The sequence below is a fragment of the Rhipicephalus microplus genome, chromosome 1 (genome assembly GCF_043290135.1).
Source record: "Rhipicephalus microplus isolate Deutch F79 chromosome 1, USDA_Rmic, whole genome shotgun sequence".
NCBI classification, from domain to species: domain Eukaryota; kingdom Metazoa; phylum Arthropoda; class Arachnida; order Ixodida; family Ixodidae; genus Rhipicephalus; species Rhipicephalus microplus.
Genome location: NC_134700.1, coordinates 180,530,090 through 180,557,364, shown reverse-complemented (window position 1 = coordinate 180,557,364; position 27,275 = coordinate 180,530,090). Strand labels below are relative to the sequence as shown.

Here is a 27,275-nt window from a genome sequence, read left to right as displayed (position 1 = left end):
TGAGACCAGAGTTGTGATTCTTTAATATCTTTCGCTGTAAAAACAAAAAACTTTGCGAATCCGGTGGCCTCGGAGGTGCGGGTCCCACGCCTGCCAGGAGCTTTTGTGCCCTGGTGGCGTCCTCAGCCCATCAAATCGCCCAGAGCTGTTCCTCTGGGTATGAGCTGAGCAGCACGGTCTCCCACTGCTCATCATTATCAATTGCGAGACCCTGTATGAGAACCAACAGACAATCAAGCCAAGTAATGTATGTTGATTGATGTTTGGTTCTGATTAAAGTTGTGCCTTGCAAAACAAAAAAGAGCCCTCAAATTTCGTTTTGTCTTCTCCTGTGCTTGTTTTTTCTGCGTGATGCGCACGTGCTGCAAGCATAAGCGGGACAATCCACGCATCGCCATTGTCATCAAGAGCCCGCCATGTAAAGTGTTAAAAGGCAAACATCCTCAGCACCTGTTAAGGGATGTCTTTATGCAAAAGCAAGGCAGTGCCGAAAGGAAGGCCAAGGTTTCAGGCAAATTGCTTAGCCTCTAGCATATTCCTCTGCTGTGATGGATGACATCACAAGAAACTGAGGCATCAGGGTGAACAATAGAGACAGTATACGCGCCCATTGCATCCTGACATATTGTATGTGCTAAAACACTTGTAACTCCCTTATCGTAATTGTTCACGTGATGGGCAATGTTTCCGACATACGACGCAATCACCCACTATCCTAAGACCAGTGGTTTCAAAAGAATTCACTGGGGGTTGCTGTGCTTGCAACATTGCACCTGTCCCCGGCATCCCTTAGCCTACATGGACGAATTATGTATGTGCTCTTCACGTTCCTCGTGCTTCAGTTTGTATCCAATTACCGATTTATCTCCGGCAGGGTAGCAAATCGAAAACAAGAAAGCAGGGATCGAGGTTTACAAACTAGTCACCAGATACTGTCAATAAATGGACATTGATCCGTAAGCGCCACGATGGTTCGACGAAGCTATCTCGAGCAGCGAGCTACACTGTGGTGAGGCAGACGACTCTGCCGTAGCTGTGCAGGGGCTCTCTCTTTGTGAACACCAGGCGCCACGGCTTGAGCTCGCGGCTGCTGACCTTGTCGAGGATGGGCCGCGTGGAAGTTGAGCGCAGGTAGAACCCAGCCACCACGTCTACTTCGTCGTCATGACTGCACGATGCGAGCAGGCTGTAGAGTAGTGACTCGGCCGTTTGGACGTCGTCGGCGAACAGCCAGCGCAGCAGCAAGCGACCATCCGCGCCGCGCTGCATGCCGCCGTAGCCGCAAACGTTTCGCTCGTTGCGCGTCGCCACGCGAACGTCGAGTCCGACTTCGTGCAAGGTCGATGTCAAGTAGCGCCTGCGGCTGAAGCCGAACACGTGCTTGTCGTACGAGGCCAGAGCGTCGAAGTACTTCTTCTTGTACTCGAGCACCAGGACGGTTCGCTTGAAGGCTGACCGCGAAAACCGAACCGGCCCTAACAGGATTCCCGTCGCGGCGTTCGACGGGAACGGGTAGATTTCGTGCAGATCCCGGTACGCGGGCTCCGGCAGCACGGTGAACAGATTCTTGCCACTGGTGACGTGCAGCATCTGGTTCCACAGCAGGACGCCGATGTGCTCGAAGGCGTACGTCTCGAGTACGTGGCAGAAGCCGCAGAAGGCCACCTCATCGTCGAACACGAGGACGCTCGCAGCACCGCAAATGCCACCTGCAGTGAGCGGGCGCGATCACTAGAGCGCCAAGTTTCACCCCGTTCTTCTAGCGGCATAATCAGAAAGAAAAAGCTTGGCAACGGGCGTTACACTGTAAATGAAGCCCATAACGTGTTTCTCACGAAAGCTTTCCTTGTGCTCCCGGCTTTACGAGGCTAAAGGTGAGAAATAAACACTGCGTGGCATGCAACTTCAAGAGCCCTCGACTGCCATTGCTGTCAAGAACCTGCACGAACAAAGCATTGAACTTCGAACAGTGACATTTGATCCGTCCGTCTTTGCAAAGGTACTATATATTGCCACGTTCCATTTCCCAAGTTTTTGTTATCGTCCCAAAACACCACACCATTCTCAGCGCGAACCGCGACTGCAGTTTTCGAGAAGGTTCCGGACTGTAGTAGATCATTTCAATAAGATCACGCCCACTGTGCGAACGGTACAGATTGTTCTGGAACCTACGCCGCCGCCAGCGATAACGCTAGAACATTCGACGGCAAGAGTATAAATGCCGACGCGCTTCACCGCTTGTCAGTTGTTGATCGAAGGCCGACGCTCCGTTCGCCGCTATCAGTCCGAGACTGCTATCTGTGCGAGACTGCTGCTGTAATTGGACTTTCCGTTTACCGGGCACAGGTTCGCCCAAATAAACAGTTAAATCCCAACACAAAGTCTCCTGTCTTCGACCACGTCACGACCGCGTGACATCTGGTGGAGGTGCTGCTTCTTTCATGTACCGGACGCCCCCGTCAAGCCGTGAACCCAGCCCACGTCGCGGAGAAGACACCGACGCCAACCAGGAGCAGCGAACAAGCCGCCGACAGCAAGGGCTACCACCGGAGTACGGGATTCTAGAAGACAAGGCGCGGAAGACCAAGGCCATGACCGCGACTGCAGCGACAATGACAACCGCCGCATCCCAGCCCACGATGGTCATGCATCAACCCAGGGAACCACCAATTTTTCATGGGTCATCGTTCGAAGACCCGGAGTTCTGGCTAGAAACATACGACCGTGTGGCCGTCCTCAACCACTGGGACAACGAAGAAAAGCTCCGTCGTGTGTACTTCTACCTGGAAGACACCGCAAGGACCTGGCTAGAGAATCGTGAGTCCACGCTCCGAACGTGGGATGTCTTCTGCGGCGCATTTCTGCAAACGTTCGCGAGCGTCGCTCGCAAAGAAAGGGCCGCTGCTCAACTAGAGACCCGGGTTCAGCTACCAAATTAGAAGGTTGGAATTTTCACAGAGGAGATGACCCGCCTATTTCGTCACGCTGACCCAGACATGCCTGAGGAGAAAAAAGCTCGTTTCCTCATGCGAGGGGTCAAACAGGAGCTCTTCGCGGGACTAATGAGGAATCCACTGAACACCGTCCAAGAATTTGTATCCGAGGCGACCACCATCGAAAAAACCCTTGACATGCGCACCAGACAGTATAATCGTCGCCTGACTCCAGAATGCGCTGCTGCTCAAACCAGTGACTCCGAAAACCTGCGTGAAACGATCCGAGCGATCGTGCGGGAAGAGCTGCGCAAACTGTTGCGTTCGGCGCACCCTCAAGTGGATTCGATCGCCAACATTGTGCGAGAAGAAGTTCGGCAATCACTTCGAATTCCTCAAACACCGCTGCCCGAGCCAGAAACTATGAGCTACGCCGCTGCAGTGCGCCACAACGCTCCTCCCCGTCCACGCCAAAACGCCGCCCCGTCGCACTTCCGTCGCCGGACACCACCGCCACCACCACCCCCACCGACGACCTACCGTTCACCAGCGGGCCAGCGCAGTGCGCCGAGGAAAACCGACGTTGGCGCACCCCTGACCACCGCCCACTGTGCTACCACTGCGGTGAGGCCGGGCACACTTACCGCCGTTGCCAGTACCGATTGATGGGACTGCGTGGCTTCGCCATCGATGCACCACGTCCGCAGCCAGGGGAACGGCCACGTGACATCGCCGACTACCTGACAGGAACTCAATGGACACCCCGAAGTCCTTCCCGTTCGCCGTCGCCCAGCCGCCGCATGTCACCGCACCCCCGGCATTACTCCGGCCCAACGCGGGGCCGGTCTCCTAGCCCGTATCCGGGAAACTAAGGGCAGCAACCGGTGGAGGTGCGGTTGCTGTGCGACGATCTACCGAAGATCCTCCGACGACGCCGACGCCGCGACGGAGCTTTCCGAACACAATGCCAACCAGGCAAAGCCCTGACGGCGAAAGCTCACTTACCGGAGGTGGCCTGACGACGCAACATGGAAGCAGCGGATCAAGCCGACGCAGCCGTGACCCGACGCCACGCCCTAACTGTAATGCGAGACGGCGAACTAGCGACATCGACGTTCTTATTGACGGCCACAGTGTGACCGCTCTCGTCGATACTGGAGCCGACTATTCTGTCATCAGTGGGTCGTTCGCCGCGAAGTTAAAGAAAGTTAAAGAAAGTTAAAGAAGCGATTCTTCTTGGTGAAAGCCCTGCGGTATGCACCGTCTTTCCGGGGCTGGCTCGGGATGATGACGTCACCTCGTCTGGCTGGCCTGGCGAAGCCTGGTTATCATCACCTGTGGACGATCGCTGCTGCATCGAGGAAACAACGCCCCTTCTCATCTTAGCGTCCACGTGGAATCAACGCCGAGTGACGTCGGTTCCCGTGATCGCTTCGGAGCCTTTAAATCCACGGGCAGTCTCATACCATGGCAGTGGGCTTGTCAGCAGCAGAGAAGGCAACATGCTCAGTAATCCGCTTTGCCTTGCAATACAGGTTAGTAGGTACTTTCCTGCCCCCTGTTATCGAAGTGATAACCGATTCCTGCTGCTGCTGCCTTGCCCACTGTGTCTTAAATTTCTTTTTGCTTGCGTCACACCTATACCTGTTGATCTGTTGGTTTGCGGTGACGTTGAAGCTAATCCTGGTCCCCTTACGGAAAAGGAAATGCTATCACAGCTTCTCGCTGGCCAAAAAACAATGAAAGCAGCTATTGAGAACGTACAGGCCAACCAGAAAGATTTAGTTGAAAAATTTGGCACGCTAACAGAACGAGTGGATGCCATTGAGCGTCACATGAATAAATTTTCTGCATTGCCTCAACAAGTGAAAGAACTTGAGAATACTATGACTCAAATGCAGCAAAAATTAGCATTCCTTGAAGGTAAAGTTGATGATTTTGAAAATCGGAGCCGTAGAAATAACCTAATCATTTATGGACTAAAGGAATCCCCTAGGGAAACACCTCAGATGCTCCAAGATAATGTCGAGGAAATCCTCGAAAATACATTAGGTATAAAGGCAATTACTGTTGAAAGATGCCACAGGCTTGGACGCATAGTTGAAAACAAAGACAGACCAGTTATTCTAAAGTTTATTGATTATCGTGAGAAGATGTCTGTTTTGAAGGTTAGGCACAAGTTAAAGGGCTCTGTATTGTCCTTTTCTGAAGATTTTTCATACAGGGTTCGTGAGGCACGCAGAAATCTGTGGAAAAGTTCCGAAAAAGAGAGAGAAAACGGTGCTAAAGTTAAGCTACTCTACAATCGACTGAGTGTGGATGGGAACTTGTTCAGTTGGGATGAATCGAAAAATGCACGTGTTAAGCTAAAGAAGAATGAAAAATGACGGGATATGTGCAGTGTACCGTCGCTGAAAATACTAAATTTAAACTGTAGAAGTGTTATTAGCAAAACCACAGAATTAGAAGGAACCCTCCTGGCCTATAGTCCCCATATTGATATCCTAACCGAAACATGGTTGCACGATAACATACTTGATAGTGAATTTGTTCCGCGGGGCTACCGTGTGTACCGTAAAGATCGTGGGAGTAGAGGTGGTGGAGTGGCGATCCTGTTTAGACAGTCATTGCAAATTACAAAAATGCATGACATACGTAACGTCGAGGGCATATTTTGCAAAGCATATTACGGAAAGACGAGGTACGTTATTGGGGCTATTTATCGCCCACCCAATTCCTCCATGGATGTTCTGGATGAACTACACAACTACCTCGCCGCCCATGTGAAACCTGAGGATCGGATTATTCTAGCTGGAGATTTTAATTTGCCTCATGTTAGTTGGTCATCTTTCTCTTTGCAACAACCTAACTATAAAATTGGTGAAAGAATGATCGATATAGCGTTTTCTTTTGACTTGATGCAAATCGTTGACAAATGCACTCGAATACACGCGAGTTCTTGTTCAATTCTAGACCTTTTTTTCATTAGTGGCTCAATCTCTGCCCAAGCTAGCTGTTCTGTTCTCCCTGGAATATCTGATCATCAGGCTGTGATACTTACGCTTACTAATGTTGTTTTAAAGAAAAATTGCAAGGTGGTCTCGTTCCCAAACTTTTCACGTGCTGATGACACCTCAATATTGGATTTACTAGCATTTGAATTTGATTCTTTTTCGAGTTGCACTGCTGATATTCATTATCTGTGGAAGCGTTTCAAAGACCTTATAAATGAGTGTATTGATAGATTTGTTCCTCGTATTGTAAAAAAATCGAAAGGAAAGAACCCCTGGATTTCTCGGGAAACGTTGCAGTTGCGAAGACGGCTCAAACGTTTAAAAAATCAAAGACGGTGCTCTAAAGACGTAGGTATCCTCCAGCAAAAAATTTCTGAACTTGCTTCTCAAGTGAAAGCAAATGTTGTGTCTGATAAGGAACGCTATTATGGCCAACAACTTCCGAGTCTCATGTCTTCGTCTCCCGAGAGGTTCTGGAGTTTAATTTCGCCTAATACTGTGACTACTGATGTTTTTGTAATTGATGGTGTTGAAACTAGTGATTCATTTGTTATTTCTAACGCTTTCAATGATCATTTTAAATCTGTTTTTACGAGGGATAACGGTGTCCTGGAAACATTTGATGTGGCAAGCCCACCCCTTCCGGATATCATCATAAGTGAAGAGGGAGTTCTTAATCTGCTTTTAAAACTGGATGTTAAGAAATCTTCAGGTCCGGATGGAATACCGAATGAGTTCTTAAAGCGCTACGCACAATGGGTTTCAAAGTACCTAACAATTCTCTTTTCTAAATCTCTGAAAGATGGTCAAGTTCCGGATGACTGGGTAACTGCTAAAGTCAAGCCCTTACATAAGAGTGGAGATCCCCATTCTGTTACTAACTATCGGCCGATCTCATTAATTTCAACTTCCTGTAAACTCATTGAGCATATAATACATAAGCACATTTCAGACTTCCTAGATAAGCACAATATTTTGTCAGATTCACAACACGGATTCAGGAAAGGATTTTCTACTTGTACTCAGCTGGTAACAACAGTACATGATTTTGCGCTATCTATAAATTCCGGAAAACAGGTAGATGCAATTTTTATGGATTTTGCTAAAGCTTTCGATACGGTCTCACACAATAAATTACTCTTCAAACTTGATTTAATTCTTAAAAATACCCAGCTTCTAAACTGGATTTCTGGTTATCTTTTGAATCGAAAACAATACGTCTCTTTCAATGAACATTGTTCTCGTACAGTACCGGTTGACTCGGGAGTGCCCCAAGGCTCCGTGCTTGGGCCGCTCTTCTTTTTGTTGTTTATAAATGACATATCACATGATATACCTGTAAAAGTCAAGTTATATGCGGATGACTGCATTCTATACTCGGAAGTTGAAAACCATACCGACCAAATTCATTTAAACGATGCATTTCAAAAGGTCATTCGTTGGTGTGATAAATGGCAGATGTCAGTTAATTTTAAAAAGACTGTTTTCATGAAAATTTCCCACAAACGTACCCCTCTTCATTTTGCATATTCAGCCAATAATGTTTTTTTGCAGGAGGTACAACACTACAAGTACCTTGGTCTTTGGATTTCGAATGACCTAAACTGGACAAGACATATTAATACTGTAATAAGCTCGTGCAATTACAAGCTATTTTATCTTAGACGAGCTCTCAAGCTTTCAACCCCCGCCGTTCGCCTTATTGCTTTTAATGCAATTGTTCAACCTTCTTTAGATTATGCTTCCATAATCTGGTACCCTCACACCAGAAAAAACATTAGCGAAATGGAAAAAATTCAAAAGAGAGCTGTTAGATTTATTTATAACAGTTTCGGCCGCACTTCAATAACACGTTTATTATCAAAAGCCAATCTTTCAACACCTACTCAAAGGAATAAAGTATTAAGATTGAAATTTTTCTTTCAGTTAGTTAAAGGTTATTATAAGTTAGACTTATCACACATACTTAATTTCTCCACGGGATATGCCACAAGACAGAGGCATTCCCTTACAATAACCCCATTCTCCACCCGTAATAACACGTTCAAATATTCATTTTTTCCGAGGACAATCATCGAATGGAATAACCTTAGTAATGAAGTTGTTTCCCAGTCTTCCTTGAATCTTTTTGCTGCGCAGCTCCAGCAGTGAGTGTCTGATATGTGATCCTGCTTTTTATTTCTATCACTGTAGCAATTCCCCACTCGTGACCAACTTGAATATAGCGCTGATTTCATTATATGCCCTTATGACTGTTCATTGCAAACCATTTTTGTGTACATACCTCACCTGTTTTATATTTACTTGTTTGCCGATTTGTCAATTTAGCAAATGTGTATCCACCCTGCTAAAACCCTATGTTAGGGTTGCAGTATTCATAAATAAATAAAATAAATAAATAAAGTTAGGACAGCTTGGAAAGGCCCTGAAATCCGCACAGCCGGAGGTCATTTTGTAACGCCTGCAGGAATCTGCACAGCGAGAGTCACCATTAACGGCCGTATTTATCCTACAGACTTCGTAGTCCTACAGCGTTGCTCGAGAGATGTCATCCTTGGCATGGACTTCTTATGCCTCCATGGTGCTGTCATCAGCTAAAAAAAAGTCGATAACGTTATCCACAGAAGAAGCACTACCACCGCGCACGCCGTCAGGACACCATGCCTTGAATGTGCTGGAAGAACAAGTCACCATTCCGCCTCGCTCAAGCGTCATTATTTCAGTCGGCGCTCCTAAATCACCTGACTTGGAAGGCGTCGTTGAAGGCAGTCAGCATCTGTTGGTCACCCGAAATATTTACGTCGCAAGAGGAATAGCAGAGCTGCGGGGAGGCAAAGCAACGGTTATGCTCTCGAATTTAAGCAATGAGTACAAACATGTGAACAAAGGAACAACGGTCGCATACATCGGAGAAATTGTCGAAGCCACCAGTGCTTTCGCCCTCGCCGATTCTGCGGAACCTGCTCAGAGGAACCAAGCCCCTCCCATAGCTTTCGACCTCAATCCCAGACTACCGAACGATAAGCAAGAACAGCTCAAGACCCTGCTCCTGCAATACGAAGATTGCTTTTCGTCGTCATCGAAAATTCGGCAGACCCCAATCACGAAACATCGCATCATAACCGAAGAAAATGCCAGACCACTCCGTCAGAGTCCGTACAGGGTTTCGACGCGAGAACGTGAGGCCATGAAGAGACAAGTTGATGAAATGCTGCGGGATGACATTATCCAGCCGCCCAAGAGTCCATGGGCATCCCCCGTGGTGTTAGTGAAAAAAAAGGATGGGACCCTACGTTTCTGCGTCGATTATCGCCGCCTGAACAAAATCACAAGAAAGGACGTGTATTCTCTCCCAGGAATAGACGATGCACTTGATCGGCTCCATAACGCCAAGTACTTTTCGTCAATGGACCTCAAGACTGGCTATTGGCAAATCGAAGTCGACGAAAGAGACCGAGAGAAGACGGCGTTTATAACACCGGACGGCCTCTTCGAGTTTAAGGTGATGCCCTTCGGCCTTTGCTCAGCGCCTGCAACTTTTCAACGTGTTATGGATACAGTACTGGCAGGATTGAAGTGGCAAACTTGCCTTGTGTACTTGGACGACGTCGTCGTGTTTTCTTCGAGTTTCGACGAGCATCTTCGGCACCTTGAAGCTGTACTTCAAGCCATAAAGACGTCCGGACTCACACTGAAGCCAAAAAAGTGCAGATTTGCGTATGAGGAGCTCTTGTTTCTGGGACACGTTATCAGCAAGTCTGGAGTTTGTCCCGATCCACGGAAAACAGCCGCCATCGCCGACTTCCCGCCGCCCACTGACAAGAAGGCCGTGCGCCGATTTCTGGGCCTGTGCGCCTATTATAGGCGGTTCGTGAAAAACTTTGCCCGCATTGCCGATCCTCTCACTAACCTTGCCAAGGCCGACGTGGAGTTCAAGTGGGAAACGCCACAGGAACACGCTTTCCAGGAGCTTAAACATCGCCTCCAGACGCCTCCGTTACTTGCCCAATTCGACGAATTCGCCGAGACAGAAATACATACTGACGCAAGCAGCGTAGGTCTTGGCGCCGTTCTTGTGCAGAGGGCTGACGGACTTGAAAGGGTTATCAGTTACGCCAGCCGATCGCTATCCAAAGCAGAAGCAAATTATTCCACAACAGAAAAGGAGTGCCTCGCTATCATCTGGGCTACGTCGAAATTTCGCCCCTACCTCTACGGCAGGCCCTTCAAAGTTGTGAGCGACCACCACGCCTTGTGTTGGCTAGCCACCTTGAAGGACCCTTCAGGTCGCCTCGCACGATGGAGCCTGAGACTTCAAGAGTATGACATTACTGTCATTTACAAGTCCGGCAAAAAACACTCTGACGCCGACTGTCTCTCTCGTGCGCCTGTCGACCAACCGCTACCCGACGACCCGGATGACGAGTACTTCTTGGGAACGATAACTACCGACGACTTCGCTGAACGACAGCGGGCCGACCCGGAACTTAAGGCCCTAATAGAATACCTCGAAGGCAGGACCGCCGAAGTCCCGAAGGTATTCAAGCGCGCACTTGCGTCGTTCTTTCTACGAAACGGTCTTCTACAAAAGAAAAACTTTTCACCGCTTCGAGCTAAGTACCTCCTTGTGGTGCCTTCAGCTCTGCGACCAGAACTCCTGCAGGCCCTGCACGACGATCCGACGGCAGGGCACCTCGGTGTTTCTCGCACGCTCGCGAGGATACAAGAAAGGTACTACTGGCCACGTCTTACCACCGACGTCACTCGTTATGTGAGGACATGCCGGGACTGTCAGCGACGCAAGACACCACCGACAAGGCCAGCGGGACTTCTGCAGCCAATTGATCCACCTTGCCGACCTTTCCAGCAGATTGGTATGGACCTACTGGGGCCGTTCCCGACGTCGACTTTCGGAAACAAGTGGATCGTGGTAGCTACCGACTACCTCACCCGCTACGCCGAGACAAAAGCCCTGCCAAAAGGCAGTGCATCCGAGGTAGCTAAGTTTTTCGTCGAAAATATCGTCCTACGTCACGGCGCCCCGGAGGTCCTTATCACCGACAGAGGAACGGCATTCACTGCCGACTTAACTCAAGCGATCTTGGCATACAGCCAGACAAACCACCGCCAGACGACAGCGTACCACCCACAGACCAACGGCCTCACCGAGCGGCTTAACAAGACGATCGCCGACATGCGGGCAATGTACGTCGTTGTCGAACACAAGACGTGGGACGCCATTCTTCCGTACGTGACCTTCGCATACAACACGGCGGTGCAGAAGACGACGCAGATATCTCTATACAAATTGGTCTATGGAAGGAGCCCGGCAACGACGCTCGATGCCATGTTACCCAAGGTTACCGACGAAGGAAACCTTGATGTGAGTGAGTACCTTCAATACGCTGAAGAAGCCCGACAACTCGCGCGTCTCCGTATCAAGAATCAACAGACGACCGACAGCCGCCGTTACAATCTTCGACGACGCTTCGTGGAATACCAGCCCGGTGAACGTGTTTGGATGTGGACGCCGATACGCCGACGTGGACTAAGTGAAAAGCTTCTGCGATGGTACTTCGGACCGTACAGGGTGGTTCGACGTCTCGGCCCACTTGATTACGAGGTTGTCCCCGACGGCATCACGAACTCTCAACGACGCCGATCGCAACCTGAAGTCGTACATGTCGTGCGCCTCAAGCCGTTTCATGCGCGTTAACAAACTGAAACAGTGTTTTTTTGTATTATAGTTGTATCGTAATTTATTCATTGTACTTTCTAGCATTAGTATTGTACCTTCATCTTTAGTTAAAGCATCGGGACGATGCCTTTTTTTCAGAGGGGGGCAATGCCACGTTCCATTTCCCAAGTTTTTGTTATCGTCCCAAAACACCACACCATTCTCAGCGCGAACAGCGCCTGCAGTTTTCGAGAAGGTTCCGGACTGTAGTAGATCATTTCAATAAGATCACGCCCACTGTGCGAACGGTACAGATTGTTCTGGAACCTACGCCGCCGCCAGCGATAACGCTAGAACATTCGACGGCAAGAGTATAAATGCCGACGCGCTTCGCCGCTTGTCAGTTGTTGATCGAAGGCCGACGCTCCGTTCGCCGCTATCAGTCCGAGACTGCTATCTGTGCGAGACTGCTGCTGTAATTGGACTTTCCATTTACCGGGCACAGGTTCGCCCAAATAAACAGTTAAATCCCAACACAAAGTCTCCTGTCTTCGGCCACGTCACGACCCCGTGACAATATATACTTCGCGCCCCTCTTCGACGACATAGTGGGACACCTCCCTTGCTCCCCTGCCCTCATTTGACCGGAAACAGCTGTTTATCGGAAAAGACCAGGTGTTCAAAGCTAAGCTCTATGGTTGTCTTGCAAGTGAGCACTAGGCAGGTAATGAAAACCACTTATGCGGTTAACTTATATAACCACGGAGACACAAATTCAGACAGTAGTTATTGCGTTTATCCACCCAATTAACTAAGATTTATTAATCATTTTAGTACCTATAGCAAGCGGGGATGCTTGTATAGAAAAGTTGGAAATAGTAGGGTATTTATGCAGTTCCACTTCGAAGAATGCATGTCCATGTTCTGAGATATCCTGCTGCTAACTGTAATTGCAGTTTTGATGATTACGCATGCAGAGTGGTGCAGAACGATGCAGTGTTCATTGTTTGCTTGCTGTAACCGTAACGGTTACAGCAATCTTTGCCTATGGCTTCGGCCTGTTGTCAAATTAAACGCCGCATGCAACTGCGTGGTACATTGAGGAGGAGGTTTGCGCCAGTGCTCACTATCTTGCACGCGTAATCATGTAGTGGGATATCTCGGAGCACCGCAGACAAGTAAGACGAATTCGTCGAGGTGGAGCTGTGTACAAACATGATTGCCTCCAATAATAATAAATAATTGTTGGGGTTTAACGACCCAAAACCACTGTATGGCTATGAGGGACGCCGTATAGGAGGGCTCCAGAAATTTCCACCACCTGGGGTTCGTTAACGTGCACATAAATGCAAGCACACGGGTCTTAAGTATTGTCGCCTCCATCGAAATTGCGGCCACCGCGGCGGGGATTTGATCCTGTGGGTCAGCAGCCGGGTGCCTTAGCCACTAGACGACCGGGGCAGGTCGCGCGATTGCCTCCAACTTTCTAATACGAACATACCGGCTGGCTGCGGTCACTAAGACGGTTATTATTCAATAGAGCGGCTGACAGTGATAAATTCTGTCTCCCCTTGTGTCCCCCCCTGGATACAAAACTTATCCGTGAAAATACTTTTCACGTACCTGCCATGCGCTGAATTTTGAGTGAACCACAAAGCTTAATTTTATTTTGAACACCTCGTATGAAGCTACTTGTCAGTTGCAATATTTATTGTGTTAATGTTGAAGATTTTTTTTGTAGGTGCAGAAGACACCGAGCTGAGGAGATGCTCAGTTGAGCGTATGCTGTTTTTACTGCTGCTGCCAATCATTTTTTTTTCGCCTGATCACAGCAATCCAGGCAGTCATTCTGCTTTTCATCTATCGGAAAACAGAACGTCTTGCGATAGCAAATGAGCTTCGAACACGAGCTTCAGGAGGTCGTGGCTCCAAATCGCAGAGTGTATCCTCGCAATACAGAGCTACCAAAGTCACGAGTGCTTCATAGAAATAATTCTATTTGCAGAAAACACCAACACACAAGCAGTCGCGGCCAGCAACGCATGCCAAAACCACGCTAAAAACTCGGTAAACAGTAAGCTTTTCAGGGTGCGTTTCCGGCGAACGCACAATGTTGCCAGAGAACGGAAAGCGCTGGCGAAACCGTTTATAAACTGTCAAACACTTGTGGCGCATACCGGCAGCCCTTGCTGCACGGGTATACGCCACACGTGTCTGGCGGAAAGGGTTTGACGGCATACGCGACCGGATCTTCACATGACGCAATTTTCATGTCGTGACGAGTAATTCATAATCGTCGAACCCTCTTACCCTCTCGAACCATTTCTTGTCTACCACAAATCAGGGAGGTGGTCACGAGAGCAACCAGACGTAGGCGGCTAGATACGTGGATAAAAACGCCCAGAATCTGCAGTACGCAAACACATGCTTCGCATTGAAAAGTAAAAGCTTGTACTAGACTGCGCAAGGCTCGAGACACAGCAAAGCTGGCCGATTAGATGGTGTCATCATAAGGCCTACAATTGACAAGTTTAAGCCAAGTTCAGACCTAGCTACTACTGAATTTAAACTTGAGAGAGCAAAGTTTAACCTAGCGCAACCAAGTTCGACCAAGTGCTCTGCATGGAACGGCATCGCATTGGCCAGCTTCGCTGTGTCTCAAGCGTTGCTCGGTCTAGTACAAGCTATCGCTTTGCTTTGCTAAGGATGACAAGGCGTTTTCAGACGGCACTACGCAAGGTTTTCTGAGAGCCTCATCGACTTTGCTTTCTATTTCCTTAGTAACTTGGTACGAACACAACTACATTGTAACTGTCTTAAGAGAATCCTCCAATACTGCGTTCGGTGTACATATATATATTCGGTGCATGCTTACCTCGCAATGTGTCGACGGCGACGAAGAACGTGCTTGGGCAAAGTATGTGCCTCGTGACTATCGCAGCAGGGAGGATGTACTCGAAGTCCGGTTCCTTCCATGGCAGAGAAGTGACTTCCCTTACGTCGCTATCCGTGGCGATTCTCAGCTTGATCACGTCACTCACGCCAGGAGGAACGGAGGCGAAATACTTGGGCGTTTCGTGCAGTCCGAAGCAGATGAACGACTCGAACGATTTATCCGGAGGAGTATATTTCTTACAGCACACGCACTCGTTCCAATCGATGTCCACGGTGTTATTCAAGTTCTCAGAGGAGGTCAGATTCACCCAGGGACGCTGCTTCTGTGCCGTCGCAATTGCTGTGTCAGCTGCGGCTGTCCTCTCAGGTCCTCGAATGGTTCCATTGTTTGAGGGGAAAGACGATGAGCGTGTTCCTTCGTGGCCGTCAGCCGAACCTGCTGCCCCGGTAATTTGCTCTGTTTCTACCGAATTCGGCGTGGTGTCAGTTTCGTGTATAACATTTTCTAATGTAGCGTGCCCCGGGGCGTCTTTTGTAGGGCCTTCTGCTACCAAGTGTGCTTCATCCCTTGCTCTTATTTCTGTAGGCGCTTCGTATTGCGGTGTCTCTTCTCTAGAGGCTTGTGCCGCCATCTTTACTCCGTTCCCCGACCCCATGTCGACCAGCGCTTCATGCTCCACATCACGTGGTGTCGGCAGGGGCACATCAATTGTTCCGGTCGGCGTTTCCGTATTCGCCAAGGCATCCAGTGATCGCGACCGTGAAACGATTGCGCTCCCGAATTCAGCTGGCCTTTTGCTCCACAGATCTTTGTGGCTGTTTATTACGCCTCCATCGAGCATGGACTGTACGATATAGCTTTCCACGGATGGCACACTATACACCGACGTCGACGAGGCAGTCTTCCTAAGATTCACACCCAGCCCGCTCTCGTAAAATTTCGCCTTCTGCGAAGCACTAAGTACGCCCTCGTTGCTCTTATATAATTGATTGCCCAACACGCGCCTCGCGACTGCCTCTGCGTAGGCGTTCCTTATCGCAGTCAAGCTCGCAGCAGGTGACACAGTGATTGGTGCCAGTTCGTTCAGAGTCGTGCCGGAGGACGACACACGCACGGTGGGTGTCGTGATGTGGTCGAAAATTTCACTGACCAGCATTTGCTCCTCCGCCATTACCATGTCGGTTTGATTTTCTTGATTTTTATCTGGCGGTGACACTTCAACGAGGTAAGTTAGAGCTCCGGGCTCAAGTTTCCGAATGACGCATCTGCCACCGCGACCGCCCAATGTTGAGAACGAGAGCCGATGCTCCGTACGGGAACTGCTCGCCAGCTGAGTGTCGCTCTTCCGTGGAGCGCTTAACAAAGAGGGTCGATTATCTTCGACGTACTGGTCGCCTAGCCTTGGTGTAGTTGCCGCAGTTTGGTAATAAACGGGTATTTGCTGTTGTCCAATGTTGGGCGGGATACCTGGAGCTCGAGCACGTGCGAAGTCTTGTGCACGCCCCTGTTTCTCACGCGCAAGGCGATGCTTGTTGATGTTGGATCCACCGACGTGCGTCTGGATCATTTCTTCGATCAACTCTGCCAGGGGCATGTCTTTCTCGTTCTCTTGCTGCACCTTCACGTCAGCAAAGCGGTGTTCCTGTTTTCTGCGTGATGCGCGCTCACTTGTGGAAGTGTCGGATGAACTCGAACGTAGCTTCCTAGAGGCGTCCTCTGTCGAAGAAGTGCAAGGAAACTCTTTAAACCGTTTAACGGATTTAGCAGCTTCGCGCTTTGCCGCTTCTTCGATAGCTGCGGTTATAAGGCGCCTCACCACATTTTCGGAAGACTGCTTTTCCGCGAATGTTTTGTCCCGAATTTCAGCACTTTCGGCTCGCGTTGTCGTCAAAGCAGTCCTTTCGGGCATCTGAAGCACTTCTTTATACTTCACAGTAGCAGCACTCTCTTGTGCACCCTTTACAATAGGTACTTTCTTCCAGCGCTGCTCTGACTGTCTGCGTCTTTCCTCGCGAACATCAAATGATTTTTTGGGGTGGGGCTCTTTGCCTTCAGCCTCCACCTCTGCAGCATATTCACCTTTCTGTCGCTTGTTTTCTTTCGCAGTTGCCTGTTTCTCTTCTGGAGTCTCTGTCGCAACAGCGTAGGCATAGTCTACAACAACTGGTTTGGCCTCTTCATGAACATCCAAAGAAGGTGGTGTGCCTGCGTAGACTGAATTTTCAGGCTCTGGCTCCGGTGTTCGTTTCTCAGCGCTCTTATAATACTCTTCGAGAACACCCGAATACCCTTCCTGATCAATGACTGTAATAAGCCCATCAGCTACCTCTGGCACCTGCGTTTGTTCCTCAACAGGCAACTGAGCTACCTCTGCCTCCACTGTTTGTTTTTCAGCAGGCAGCTCAGCCACCTTTAGCTCCGGGGTATGTTTCTCAGGTGGCACCTCCATGATTTTTAGGTCCAGTGGTTGCTCCTCAGGAGTGACCTTAGTTCCTTCTGACAGCGGTATCCGTTTTCCAGTGGGCAGCTCAGTCACCTTCAGCTCCTGTGTTTGTTTCTCGGAGCTCTCATTAAACTCTTCAAGAACACCCGAATACCCTTCCTGATCAATTACTGCAATAAGCGCACCAGTTACCTCGGGCCCCTGCCTTTGTTTCTCAAAAGGCAACTCAGCTACCTGTGCCTCCACTGTTTGTTTTTCGGCAGGCAGCTCAGTCACCTTTAGCTCCCTTGTATATTTTACAGGCAGCACCTCCGTGACCATTAGATCCACTGATAGCTTCTCAGGAACCATGTCAGTTCTTTTTGACAGTGGTGTTTGTTTCTCAGCAGGCAGATCAGTCATCTTTAGCTCCCGTGTAGGTTTCTCAGCAGGCCATTCAGTTACATTTAGCTCCGGTGTTTCTTTCATTGCAGGTAGCTCAGGCACACTCATCTCCAATGTTTGCTTCTCAGCGGGCAGCTCACTCACCTTCAACTCCAGTGCTTTTCTCTCGGTAGGAAGCTCAGTGAACATTAGCTCCAATGTTTCTTTTTCGACAGGCGGCTCAGACACTTCTAGCTCCAATGCTCGTTTCTCAGCGGGCAGCTCTGTCACCTTCAGCTCCGGTGTTCGTTTCTCACCAGGGTGCTCAGACGCCTTAAATTCCGGTGATGCTTTCTCGGTGAGCCGCTCAGGCACATTTAGCTTCGATGTTTGCTCCTCAGTGGACAGCTTACCCACTTTAAGCTCCAGCGTTTCTCTCTCGGCAGGCTGTTCAGTCAACTCCAGCTCCGACGTTAATTTATCAACCAGCAGCTTAAACACCTCTGGCTCCAATGTTTGTTTCTCAGCAGGGAGCTCAGCCACCTTCAACTCCATTGTCTGTTTTTCAGCAGGCAGCTCCGTCACGTTGCGTACCGGTGTATATGTCTCGTCGGGCAGCTCCGTCACCTTTAGCTCCGGTGTTTCTTTCATTGCAGGTAGCTCAGGAACATTCCGCTCCATTGTTTGTTTCTGAGTGGGCAGTTCAGCCACCTGCAGATCCAGTGCTTCTCTCTCGGCAGGTAGCTTCGTAAACGTGAGCTCCGCTGTTTGTTTCTGGATAAGCGGCTCAAAAACCCCTGGCTCCGATGTTTTTTTCTCAGCGGGCAGCTCAGCCACCTTCAACTCCATTGTCTGTTTTTCAGCAGGCAGCTCCGTCATGTTGCGTACCGGTGTATATGTCTCGTCGGGCAGCTCCGTCACCTTTAGCTCCGGTGTTTCTTTCATTGCAGGTAGCTCAGGAACATTCCGCTCCATTGTTTGTTTCTGAGTGGGCAGTTCAGCCACCTGCAGATCCAGTGCTTCTCTCTCGGCAGGTAGCTTCGTGAACGTGAGCTCCGCTGTTTGTTTCTGGATAAGCGGCTCAAAAACCCCTGGCTCCGATGTTTTTTTCTCAGCGGGCAGCTCAGCCACCTTCAAATCTTGCGTTTCTTTCACAGTAGGCAGCTCAGACACTTCTAGCTCCAATGTTTGTTTTTTAGAAGGCTGGTCAGTTATCTTCCATTCATGTGTTTGTGTGTCAGCAGGCCACTCAGTCACCTTCGGACATGGTGTTTGTTTCTCAGCAGGCATCTCCGTCCCCTTGAGTTCTAGTGTATATGTCTCGCAAGGCAGCTCGGACACCTTTAGCTCCGTTGTTTGTTCCCGAGTAACCAGCTTACTCACCTTCGTCCCTGGTAACGGTTTCTCAAATGGCACCTCAGCTACCTTAGGCCGAGCTGTTTCTTTCTCAGCTGGCAGCTCAATCACCTCTAGCTGCACAGTTTGTTTCTCAGCAGGCAGGTCAGGCACCTTTGGCTGTAGTGCTTGTTTCTCGGCACTTGTATAATATACTTCAAGGACACCCGCGTACCCTCCCTGATCTATGTTGGCCTGGAGTTGCTTAATAGTGGTCGCAGATAACTTTGCTGTCAGCCGTTCTTGCTTTTGAGTAAGGTCGTCCTCGCTGTGTCGCATAAGGAGCTCTTCCTCATATGTCTCGTACCTTAGCTGGCCGAGAGACTCAATTCCTTTGGACGATCGTACCAGGAGTACGTCGTCAGGCAGTGGTGCATAGTGGTAATCAGAGTTAGCCTCGATCTTCATTTCCACTTCACGAACTATCTGCGCCAGAATGTACTCATCAGGCGTGTAATTTAGGAGACTGCTGTCTATGCGCGGCTGCGCGTTTATCGTCACAATGACGTCCTCCTTTTGTTCGGTGACGTACTCAACTGGACCTATTTGGAAGTCTGCAAGCGCCTCGCTTGCTCGCGCCGACGTGGTGCCCTCTTGCATAGACAATGCGTAAGTTCTCCTACCTGACGCATCTTCGGGCTCACTCTCCTGGTCTTCGGCGTGGCTTGCGGAATCAGTCATTTCTCTGTTATCGGTAAACCCTGACTGGATTCGCATGACTTCGGAAGGCTCTTCGAAAAGGGCAGCAGCTTCTCCCAGTCTAGTGCTGTGGTTCCCCATAATGTCAAAGCTGGGCCAATTCAACGCGTCAGTTTGATTAAAAGTTTTGGAAAAAGATCTCTCATTCTCGCTTGAACGAATGTTTTCTAATGACGCTTTGGGAGTTGATCCAATGTGTGAAAGCTCAGGAAGTGGCGTGAGCACTCCCGTTGCAGGACTTTCGCGCTCTTCTTCATCTTGATTTTGTTTATTTAGGATGGCATGTTCCGTTCTTACGACTTGACTGGTTATAAGTGGCAGTTCAGTTACGAAAGGTACTTGAACAACGGCCTGTGTGGGTTCTCGGCCGCTTGTCGCTTGAAACGTCTGGTAATCTGATTTAACAACACGTGCCAGGAGCTGACTGTGCTGCGTGTTGTCAACTGCTGTTTGATAGTTAGATCCTTCAACTCGCTCCAAGAGCAGTTGATGAACAGGTTCATTGGGCCTACTGCGCGTGTTCACTCTTTTCGTCACGCTCAGGTGCGTTCCCGTGGACAGGGAATAACTTTTCAAATCTGGTTCTACAGGCTTTTGCTCAAAAAGATCTCGAGCAGTAGGAGACTCAAGTGTTTCTTCCTTTGCTTCAGCAGAAACCTTCACATTAGGAGGTTTAGTTGATGGAATCGTTTGAAGTGCTGATTGCTCAATAATTGACTTTGAGCATGTTCTTCCTGGTGTAGACGGCCCAATATGCATTGGTTCGCTAACATTTGTCTTCGAATGCATTTTATTTTCGGAAATAGCAGACAAGGGACTAGAGTTGTCGAGCACGTCACGCACAGCTGGTGCTGTTGACTTTTCAAAAAAGTCTTGATGCTCGGCCTGGTTGGCTGAAACAGATGTTTCACAAAGAGGTCTGTTTGAGGAATTATGGTGTGTGGACTCTAGCACAATTGTTCTCGAAGACTTTTTCGTTGGAGCAGAACTTGTACATAGCCTGGGCCCTTCGCTCGAACCTACACGACTCAATGTTGACTGATCTAGAAGCCTTGGTAGAGAAGTGCGCTGGTTCAAGGCATGACACAATGCTGACGTATTGAAATTCATGCCCAAAGACAAGCTAGTTGGGAAGGACGACTGCTGATTCACCGGTTGCTGGAAGTTTTCTTTTCCAAGAGATGCTGGAATGAGCACGACAGCAGGAGAAGACTCTGTTGACATTTCATGAGCATCATTCGAAAATAAACTGCCGCGATGTGCCGACTGTGGTACAATTGATTGAGAAGGGTTATTTTGAACACAATTATGGGTGTCGAGGCTAGGCTTCTCATTCAAACCTGGTATTGCTGATGATGTTGTGTTACTCAAAATTTTTTTATCAAAATCATGTTTGCTAGGAAAAGTTTGCATCCTGCCCTCAATGGCTGTTTCCGCTGAAGTGACAGGTCGAACTTCTGAGGGCACCATTTGTTGAGACGCACTTGAATCTTTAGTAGTATTCTCCGTCACGAGATCAAGTTGCTCTCTTTGGTGTTCTCTCGCAGCCTGCGCTGTGCTCTTAACCTCAAGCGCAGCTGCACCCTGGGGGGACATTTTTTGATTGGCCGTGGTGGCACCGGCATGCAGCTGGCTGTAAATCTTCGTGCTCTTGGCGGCAGTTCTCGTAGAAGAGCCAGAAGAGGGTAGCCTCGAGAGACCTGATAAGTCCTCGCGAGACTTAGCAACTGCTCCGTGGTCTTGTCTCTGGGCCACATCATCAGCAGCCGACGTCGCACTCAATACGATGGGCGAAGTCCTACTTTCGTCGAACAGAGGTTCACCCCGTTTCCATGATTGGAACTCGGTTTGGAACGCCGACATCATCGCTCCTTTGATACCAACGGTCTTGAGGGCACTCGAAGTCTTTTCGGCAGAGGCCGCCGACCGAGGATCATGCGCCTGCCTCGAGCTATCCACCCCGCTAAGCAGAGTGCTTGGGAACGATGAATGGGTGGCGATCGTCAAGGAAGGTTGCCGTTGTGATTCGCGCTTCGATTCGCTCGAATCATGCAAGGTCACCAACCCCATGCGCGAGGCAATTCTCCCCTCTCTGGACGAAGTATCGTGGGTGTCGACTTCCACGAGGTCCTGCAGTGGTCTACTGTCCTCTCGGTCACTGGTGGTCCGAGATAAGGACCTGCGTGTGAGCGGTACCTGCGAGCCGCTCCGACGAGGCGCCCTCTTCGAGGAGCTGTCGTCTAGCTGCCGCTCGACACCAGTTCCTTCTCCGCTTCGAGCAGTGCCCCGGAGCCTCTGATCGCGAGAAACGCGAGACACGAAAATGGACTCCATTGTGCTGCTGATGGGCGTGATCTGTACGGATGTGGGAGCGTCCAGGGCCAGCCCAGACGTCCCGTGTCTAGTGGTACTACTTTCGGACTGGTGCGCGGTCGCGTGAATGACCGAGTCGCTTCGTGACGACAGCATTCCCAGATGAGCCTGCTCAGTAGCACTCAGAGTTCTCTCGTGGCCTGCGAAACATAAAGATGACGACAGCGAGCAAATTGGAATAAGTGCCATCGACTAGACTATTCGTTCGCTGATTTTATGTATACATTGATACATGTTTTTTCACATTTGTAAACGGCTTTAGTTGGACCTTTCGGCTGAGGAGTCATACAGTGCTTGCACGTGTTTCGTATTCGCTTACTTATTCAAATAAGCTGGCTTTTTCAGCTGTTTAATATCAACATGTCCATTCTCCTATAAGAAAAATAGCTTCAAATGCCCGAACACCAACTGCCATTTGAAAAAAAAGTATTGTAAGTAGTTTGAAAGCACAAAGTAGCCAGACGTAAAGCTGGTGCTGCTGTGAAATAGCACTGTCTGCAATTTTTAGACTTCCCCACTTTTATTTTTTCACTTAAAGAGCTTGCTAAAATGGATCCCAAATTATCACCTATTGCGGTGTGGCAATAAGTGGTGATTTGCACTACATAATACAGAGGCGAACGGTAATACCAAGTAAGTCTGAAATGATAAGGTGATCCTTCTAGAACGGCACAAACGAGGTTAATTCTAAGTGGACGAACTTAGGACCCAGCTTCTCTCTTACGTTACTCCTAGATTGAATCTTTGTTTCATTCCTTTTCAATGCCATTTGAAAAAAATGTGAGTAATAAACACAAACACTTGCAAAAAATTTGACCCGTAGGGCAAAGCCCCGTAGGGCAAAGTGCATTACAAGCCAGCGCACTGCGACGGGTGGGGTGCCATGCGCGCACTTCGCGCTTTCTCGCTGGCAAGGCAAAGAACACGCTGGTATTCCCTCGAGTTAGGTGTACCGCCAGTGGTAAATGTTGTATGTAAGTATCTCGCCATTAGTAATTGATTGTTTGATTTGTGGAGTTTAACGTCCCAAAACCACCTTATGATTATGAGAGACGCCGTAGTGAAGGGCTCCGGAAATTTCGACCACCTGGGGTTCTCTTTAACGTGCACCCAAATCTGATTACACGAGCCTACAACATTTCCGCCTCCATCAGAAATGCAGCCGTCACAGCCGGGCTTGAACCCGCGACCTGCGGGTCAGCATTAGGTAGCATAGTAGCGCATTTGTTTTCAATGCCGAAAGCAACCATGCACTGCGGAGAAGCCGGAGCAGAAACCGCACCACCGAGAGTGGTCGCAGTCCACCTGGAATCTGTGACGGTCGTCGATGCGCTCTGTAGCTTGTTAGCTAAATATTTAAACCATCTGCCCGAAGGGTACCATAGCGTGATGCGGAGCATCACCGGAGTATCCAACACAACGTTCACGCGATGCTTAGTAAGGAATCAAGTTAACGTCATAGCACGCATGGTTCATCGCGAAAGTAACACCGCAATCCGGTAAACACCGCCGTTGAAAACAACTTTGAAACTCCCCGCGATGCTTCGCATCACCCCATGGTCCCTTTCGGGAAGATGGTGTAATTTTTTTAGTTTGCTCCGCTTTGCCGCATTCCCGATTGCTACGACAGTTGAGATACGCATCGTCGGCAGTGCGTTCTTTGAGGTTGTTCCCCGCACTTACGAAACGGCGCCCCGAAGCAAAATGATAACGCGAGGGAGCACACAAGAAACAAGCACCACGCACTTCCCCATGTTGTCTCGTCTTGCATCGCAGCGGCATTTCGTAATGATGAATCCTTACCAACCAGCCCAGTTTCCAGATCTTCTAAAGGTTGTCTCCCCCTTCATGTAGTGATAGCGCGCCGGCGAATCCCATGGGGAGACACAATCGCCCGCTTTTCGAGGCAGTGCCATGGCGGCGATGTTCATTGCAGGGAATTTTCCGCTATTCGGGGAATTTACAGCCATCATTTCGGACGAAAGGAAAAAAAAGTGAATCTTTGCGATATTGCGCGGAATTGCGGCAATGGTTATATTCGCCATCGAGGACCGATTTATGGCGGTGAGAGTGCGCGAACGATTCTAGCGCATGCAGCATGCGTTTAAACAGCCCTTGAGATTGGTTTGATATATATGCGAAGCCTGTATCAGTTCACTGCTGTGTGGACTCCAAGCCCACTATTTGCGAAACACTTACAGCTAATGAGTAAAGAAAACGATGCTTTTGTTGCGCAGGAGCACACGCTCTAGCCTTGATTCCAGTAGCCTCAAACACGCCACACTTTCATTTATATAAGTTGTGTGTGAAGGACCACGCGCATGTTGAAACTACTGGGTAGGGAAATATGTTTGGAGTTTTGACAGCGTAGACAAGTAAAAATGCCCCAAATAAAGAATTTTCATGTTTCAAAATTCGAAATATTTGGCGTAGTACGCAACATTACCGCAGTGGCACCCTCTCGTGCGTGTCTCTTGAGTGAGGGGCACGTACTCGAAACGTTTTAGGGGCAAAACTTTTTAGGCCGTGGGTCGTTCCCTCCTCTGTAATAGTAGTAGTAGTGGTAGTAGTAGTAGTAGTAGTAGTAGTAGTAGTAGTAGTAGTAGTAGTAGTAGTATGTAGCCACCCCTAGTTTATGAGTTGCTCAATAGATGGCGCTGTGCGTATATGCCCTTTAGAGTTACTGTATATGCTACCTAAAGGTAGGATATGCAGTAACTCTAATGCCCTTGGGAATAGTATAACTAGATGGAGTTAGTGGTTTTCACAACAATATACACGGAGTGAATGAAAACTAGGGGGCGAATCGTCCGTCCGTCCGTGTGTCCATCCGTTCGCTCATCCGTCCGTGCTTCTGTAAGTCCGCCCGTGCGTCCTTGCTTCTGTCCATCCGTCCATCCCTGACTCAGTCCGTGTGTCCGTCTTTTTGTCTGTCCGTCCATGTTTCCGTCCATTCAGCCGTGCTACCGTCCGTCTGTCTGTTCGTCCGTGCTTCCATCCATGCTTTTGTCCATTCGTCCGTCCGTGAGTCCGTCCATGCATTCGTACATCTGTTTGTCCGGCCTTCCATCCGTGATTCCGTTCATGCGTCCATTCGTCTGTACGCACGTCCGAGCATTTGAACGTCCATCCGTCCGGACGCATGGACGGACGGATACATGGTCGGATGGACACATGGACGGCCGGGCGGATTCTTCCTCCCGCTCATCGTCATGCACTCCTTGGATATGCTGTGATTTTTTTTCCAGATGTGAAGCAGCTTGTGGTGGAGTTCAATCCGATGATGTGTGGCATGACCATCCTTACTACGCATGAGCAACAGCTGGCCCAAGCACCCAGAACGCGCTCACGCGATAGCACGTTCTGGCCCGTGGGCTGGGTAAGATGCTGTAACATCCTCCATTACACTCTCTCATCAACCACGCTGTCGGGGAACGAGTTTCTCACGACGCACGATGAACCCATGTGGCGTGCTCCAACAAGGCTTCGGGACGAGCAACAGAAACTGCTGTGACGTGTGCTCCACTTGCAAAGACGCGTTGACATCGGACAACGTATCCGTGATGAACGAAACTTTAGGTCAACCCATGCGCTGTTTTGCTTGCTACTCATGGCGCGTCCTTTAATGGAAGATGGTGAAATTTTTAGTGATACCAAATTTATTATTGTGATTATTTTTTATTCATTTCTTTTGTTTACATTAATGTAGACCTTGTTCGTTAAACTTAACGAAGTTATGAGCATCGCTAGCCTTGTTATGGCCTGTATTAAGAGTTTTACTGCGAGCGTGATGATGCGTCATGAAATGCATGGATGGTCGACACACAAGGACTCTAAAGTACCCCACCCATAAAACGCCTCTCCCTTTCAATTCGGGAACATTGAGAAGAAAACTCGACACAATAACTGTAGCTACGACGGAAACAATTTGAAATACAAGACCCTCGATAGCCATTCAGTGCCACGTGCCACACAACTTCACTGTGTAGTACACGGTACAGCGGCAACACTGTATTTTGATAAAAGGTACAAAAACACGCACAATTTTCATAAAGGTAGCGTAAGTACGGCCCTCAGGGAGTGAAGCGAGATAACAGAAACATAGCTGCCAACATAGAGGAATACTATAGCATTAATGAAAGGGTGGTATGTATCGTAATTAAACTGAATAAAAGATACAAGATGAAGGTGGTACAGGCTTATGCACCTACATCAGGCCACGATGACTATACAGTTGGAAGCTTCTATGAAGACGTGGAATCGGCAATGAGTAAGGTAAAAACACGGTATACTATACTGATGGGAGACTTTAATGCAAATGTAGGGAAGAAGCAGGCTGGAGACCAGGCAGTAGGAGATTATGGCATCGGCACTAGAAACGCCAGAGGAGAGCTACTAGTAGAATTCGCAGAACGCAATAATTTACGGATTCTGAATACCTTCTGCCAAAAACGAGGAAACCGCAAGTGGACATGGAGGAGCCCTAATGGAGACAATAAGAACGAAATAGACTTTATAATAAGTGCACACCCAAGCATCGTGCAGGATGTGGAAGTGGTTGGCAAGGCACGATGCAGTGAACATAGAATGGTACGGTCTCGATTTCGCCTAGAATTGAGAAAGGAACAACAGAAACTGATACGCAAGAAGCCAATCAGTGAGCTAGCACTGAGTGTGAAAGTACAGGAATTCAGTCTCAAAAGAGGTACTCGGCCCTTAGTGAGGAAACCAACCTGAGCGTAGATACAATAAATGACAATCTGACGAGTATCATTATGGAGTGTGCAATGGAAGTTGGAGGCAGGGTAGTTAGACAGGACACAGACAAGCTTTCCCAGGAAACGAAGAATCTCATTAAGAAGCATCAAATCATGAAAGTCCCAAGTACAACAGACAAAATAGAACTGGCAGAGCTTTTTAATTTGATTAATAGGCGTAAGGTATGCGATCTAAGAAGTTATAACATGGAGAGAAGTGAACACGCTCTGAAAAACGGAGGAAGCGTCAAAGCAGTGAAGAGGAAACCTGGGATAGGCAAAAGTCGGATGTATGCACTAAGTGACAAAGAAGGCAAAATAACTACCAATATGGATATGATTGTTAAAATAGCGGAGGAGTTTTAAAGAGATCTGTACAGTAGCCGGCACAACCACGACCTTAATACTATAAGACCTAGCAATAACCCAGATGACACCCTGCCAGAAATGATAGAAGAAGTCAGAAAAGCTTTGGAGAGTACGAAAAGAGGCAAAGCTGCTGGTGAGGATCAGGTAACATCAGATCTGCTGAAAGATGGAGGACAAATTGTGTTAGAAAAACTAGCCACACTGTTTACGAGGTGTCTTCTGACGGGAAGAATACCAGAGTCTTGGAAGAATGCTAGCATTACTTTAATACATAAGAAAGGAGATGACAAGGACTTGAAGAATTACAGGCCGATCAGCTTGCTCTCTGTAGTATACAGGCTATATACAAAGGTAAT

At 48.7% G+C, this 27,275-nt stretch overlaps 1 protein-coding gene across 1 annotated transcript; it reads right to left on the bottom strand.

Annotated features, from left to right (window-relative positions):
* Nucleotides 1–21,931, bottom strand: LOC142803258 (uncharacterized). Its single transcript, XM_075888380.1, has 2 exons — nt 14,500–21,931; nt 1–1,709 (listed from the first exon to the last, which is right to left on the bottom strand). Exons 1-2 carry the CDS (start codon nt 21,887–21,889, stop codon nt 1,000–1,002), a joined length of 8,100 nt encoding a protein of 2,699 aa, XP_075744495.1. The 5' UTR covers nt 21,890–21,931; the 3' UTR covers nt 1–999.
* Between the last annotated feature and the right edge of the window lie 5,344 nt (nt 21,932–27,275).

Coding starts and splice junctions, on each gene's coding strand:
- LOC142803258 (XM_075888380.1), bottom strand. CDS start 21,889: ATGCTGTCGTCACGAAGCGACTCGGTCATTCACGCGACCGCGCACCAG. Junction 1,710..14,499: donor CGCCGTCGACACATTGCGAG/GTAAGCATGCAC, acceptor CGCTCACTGCAG/GTGGCATTTGCGGTGCTGCG.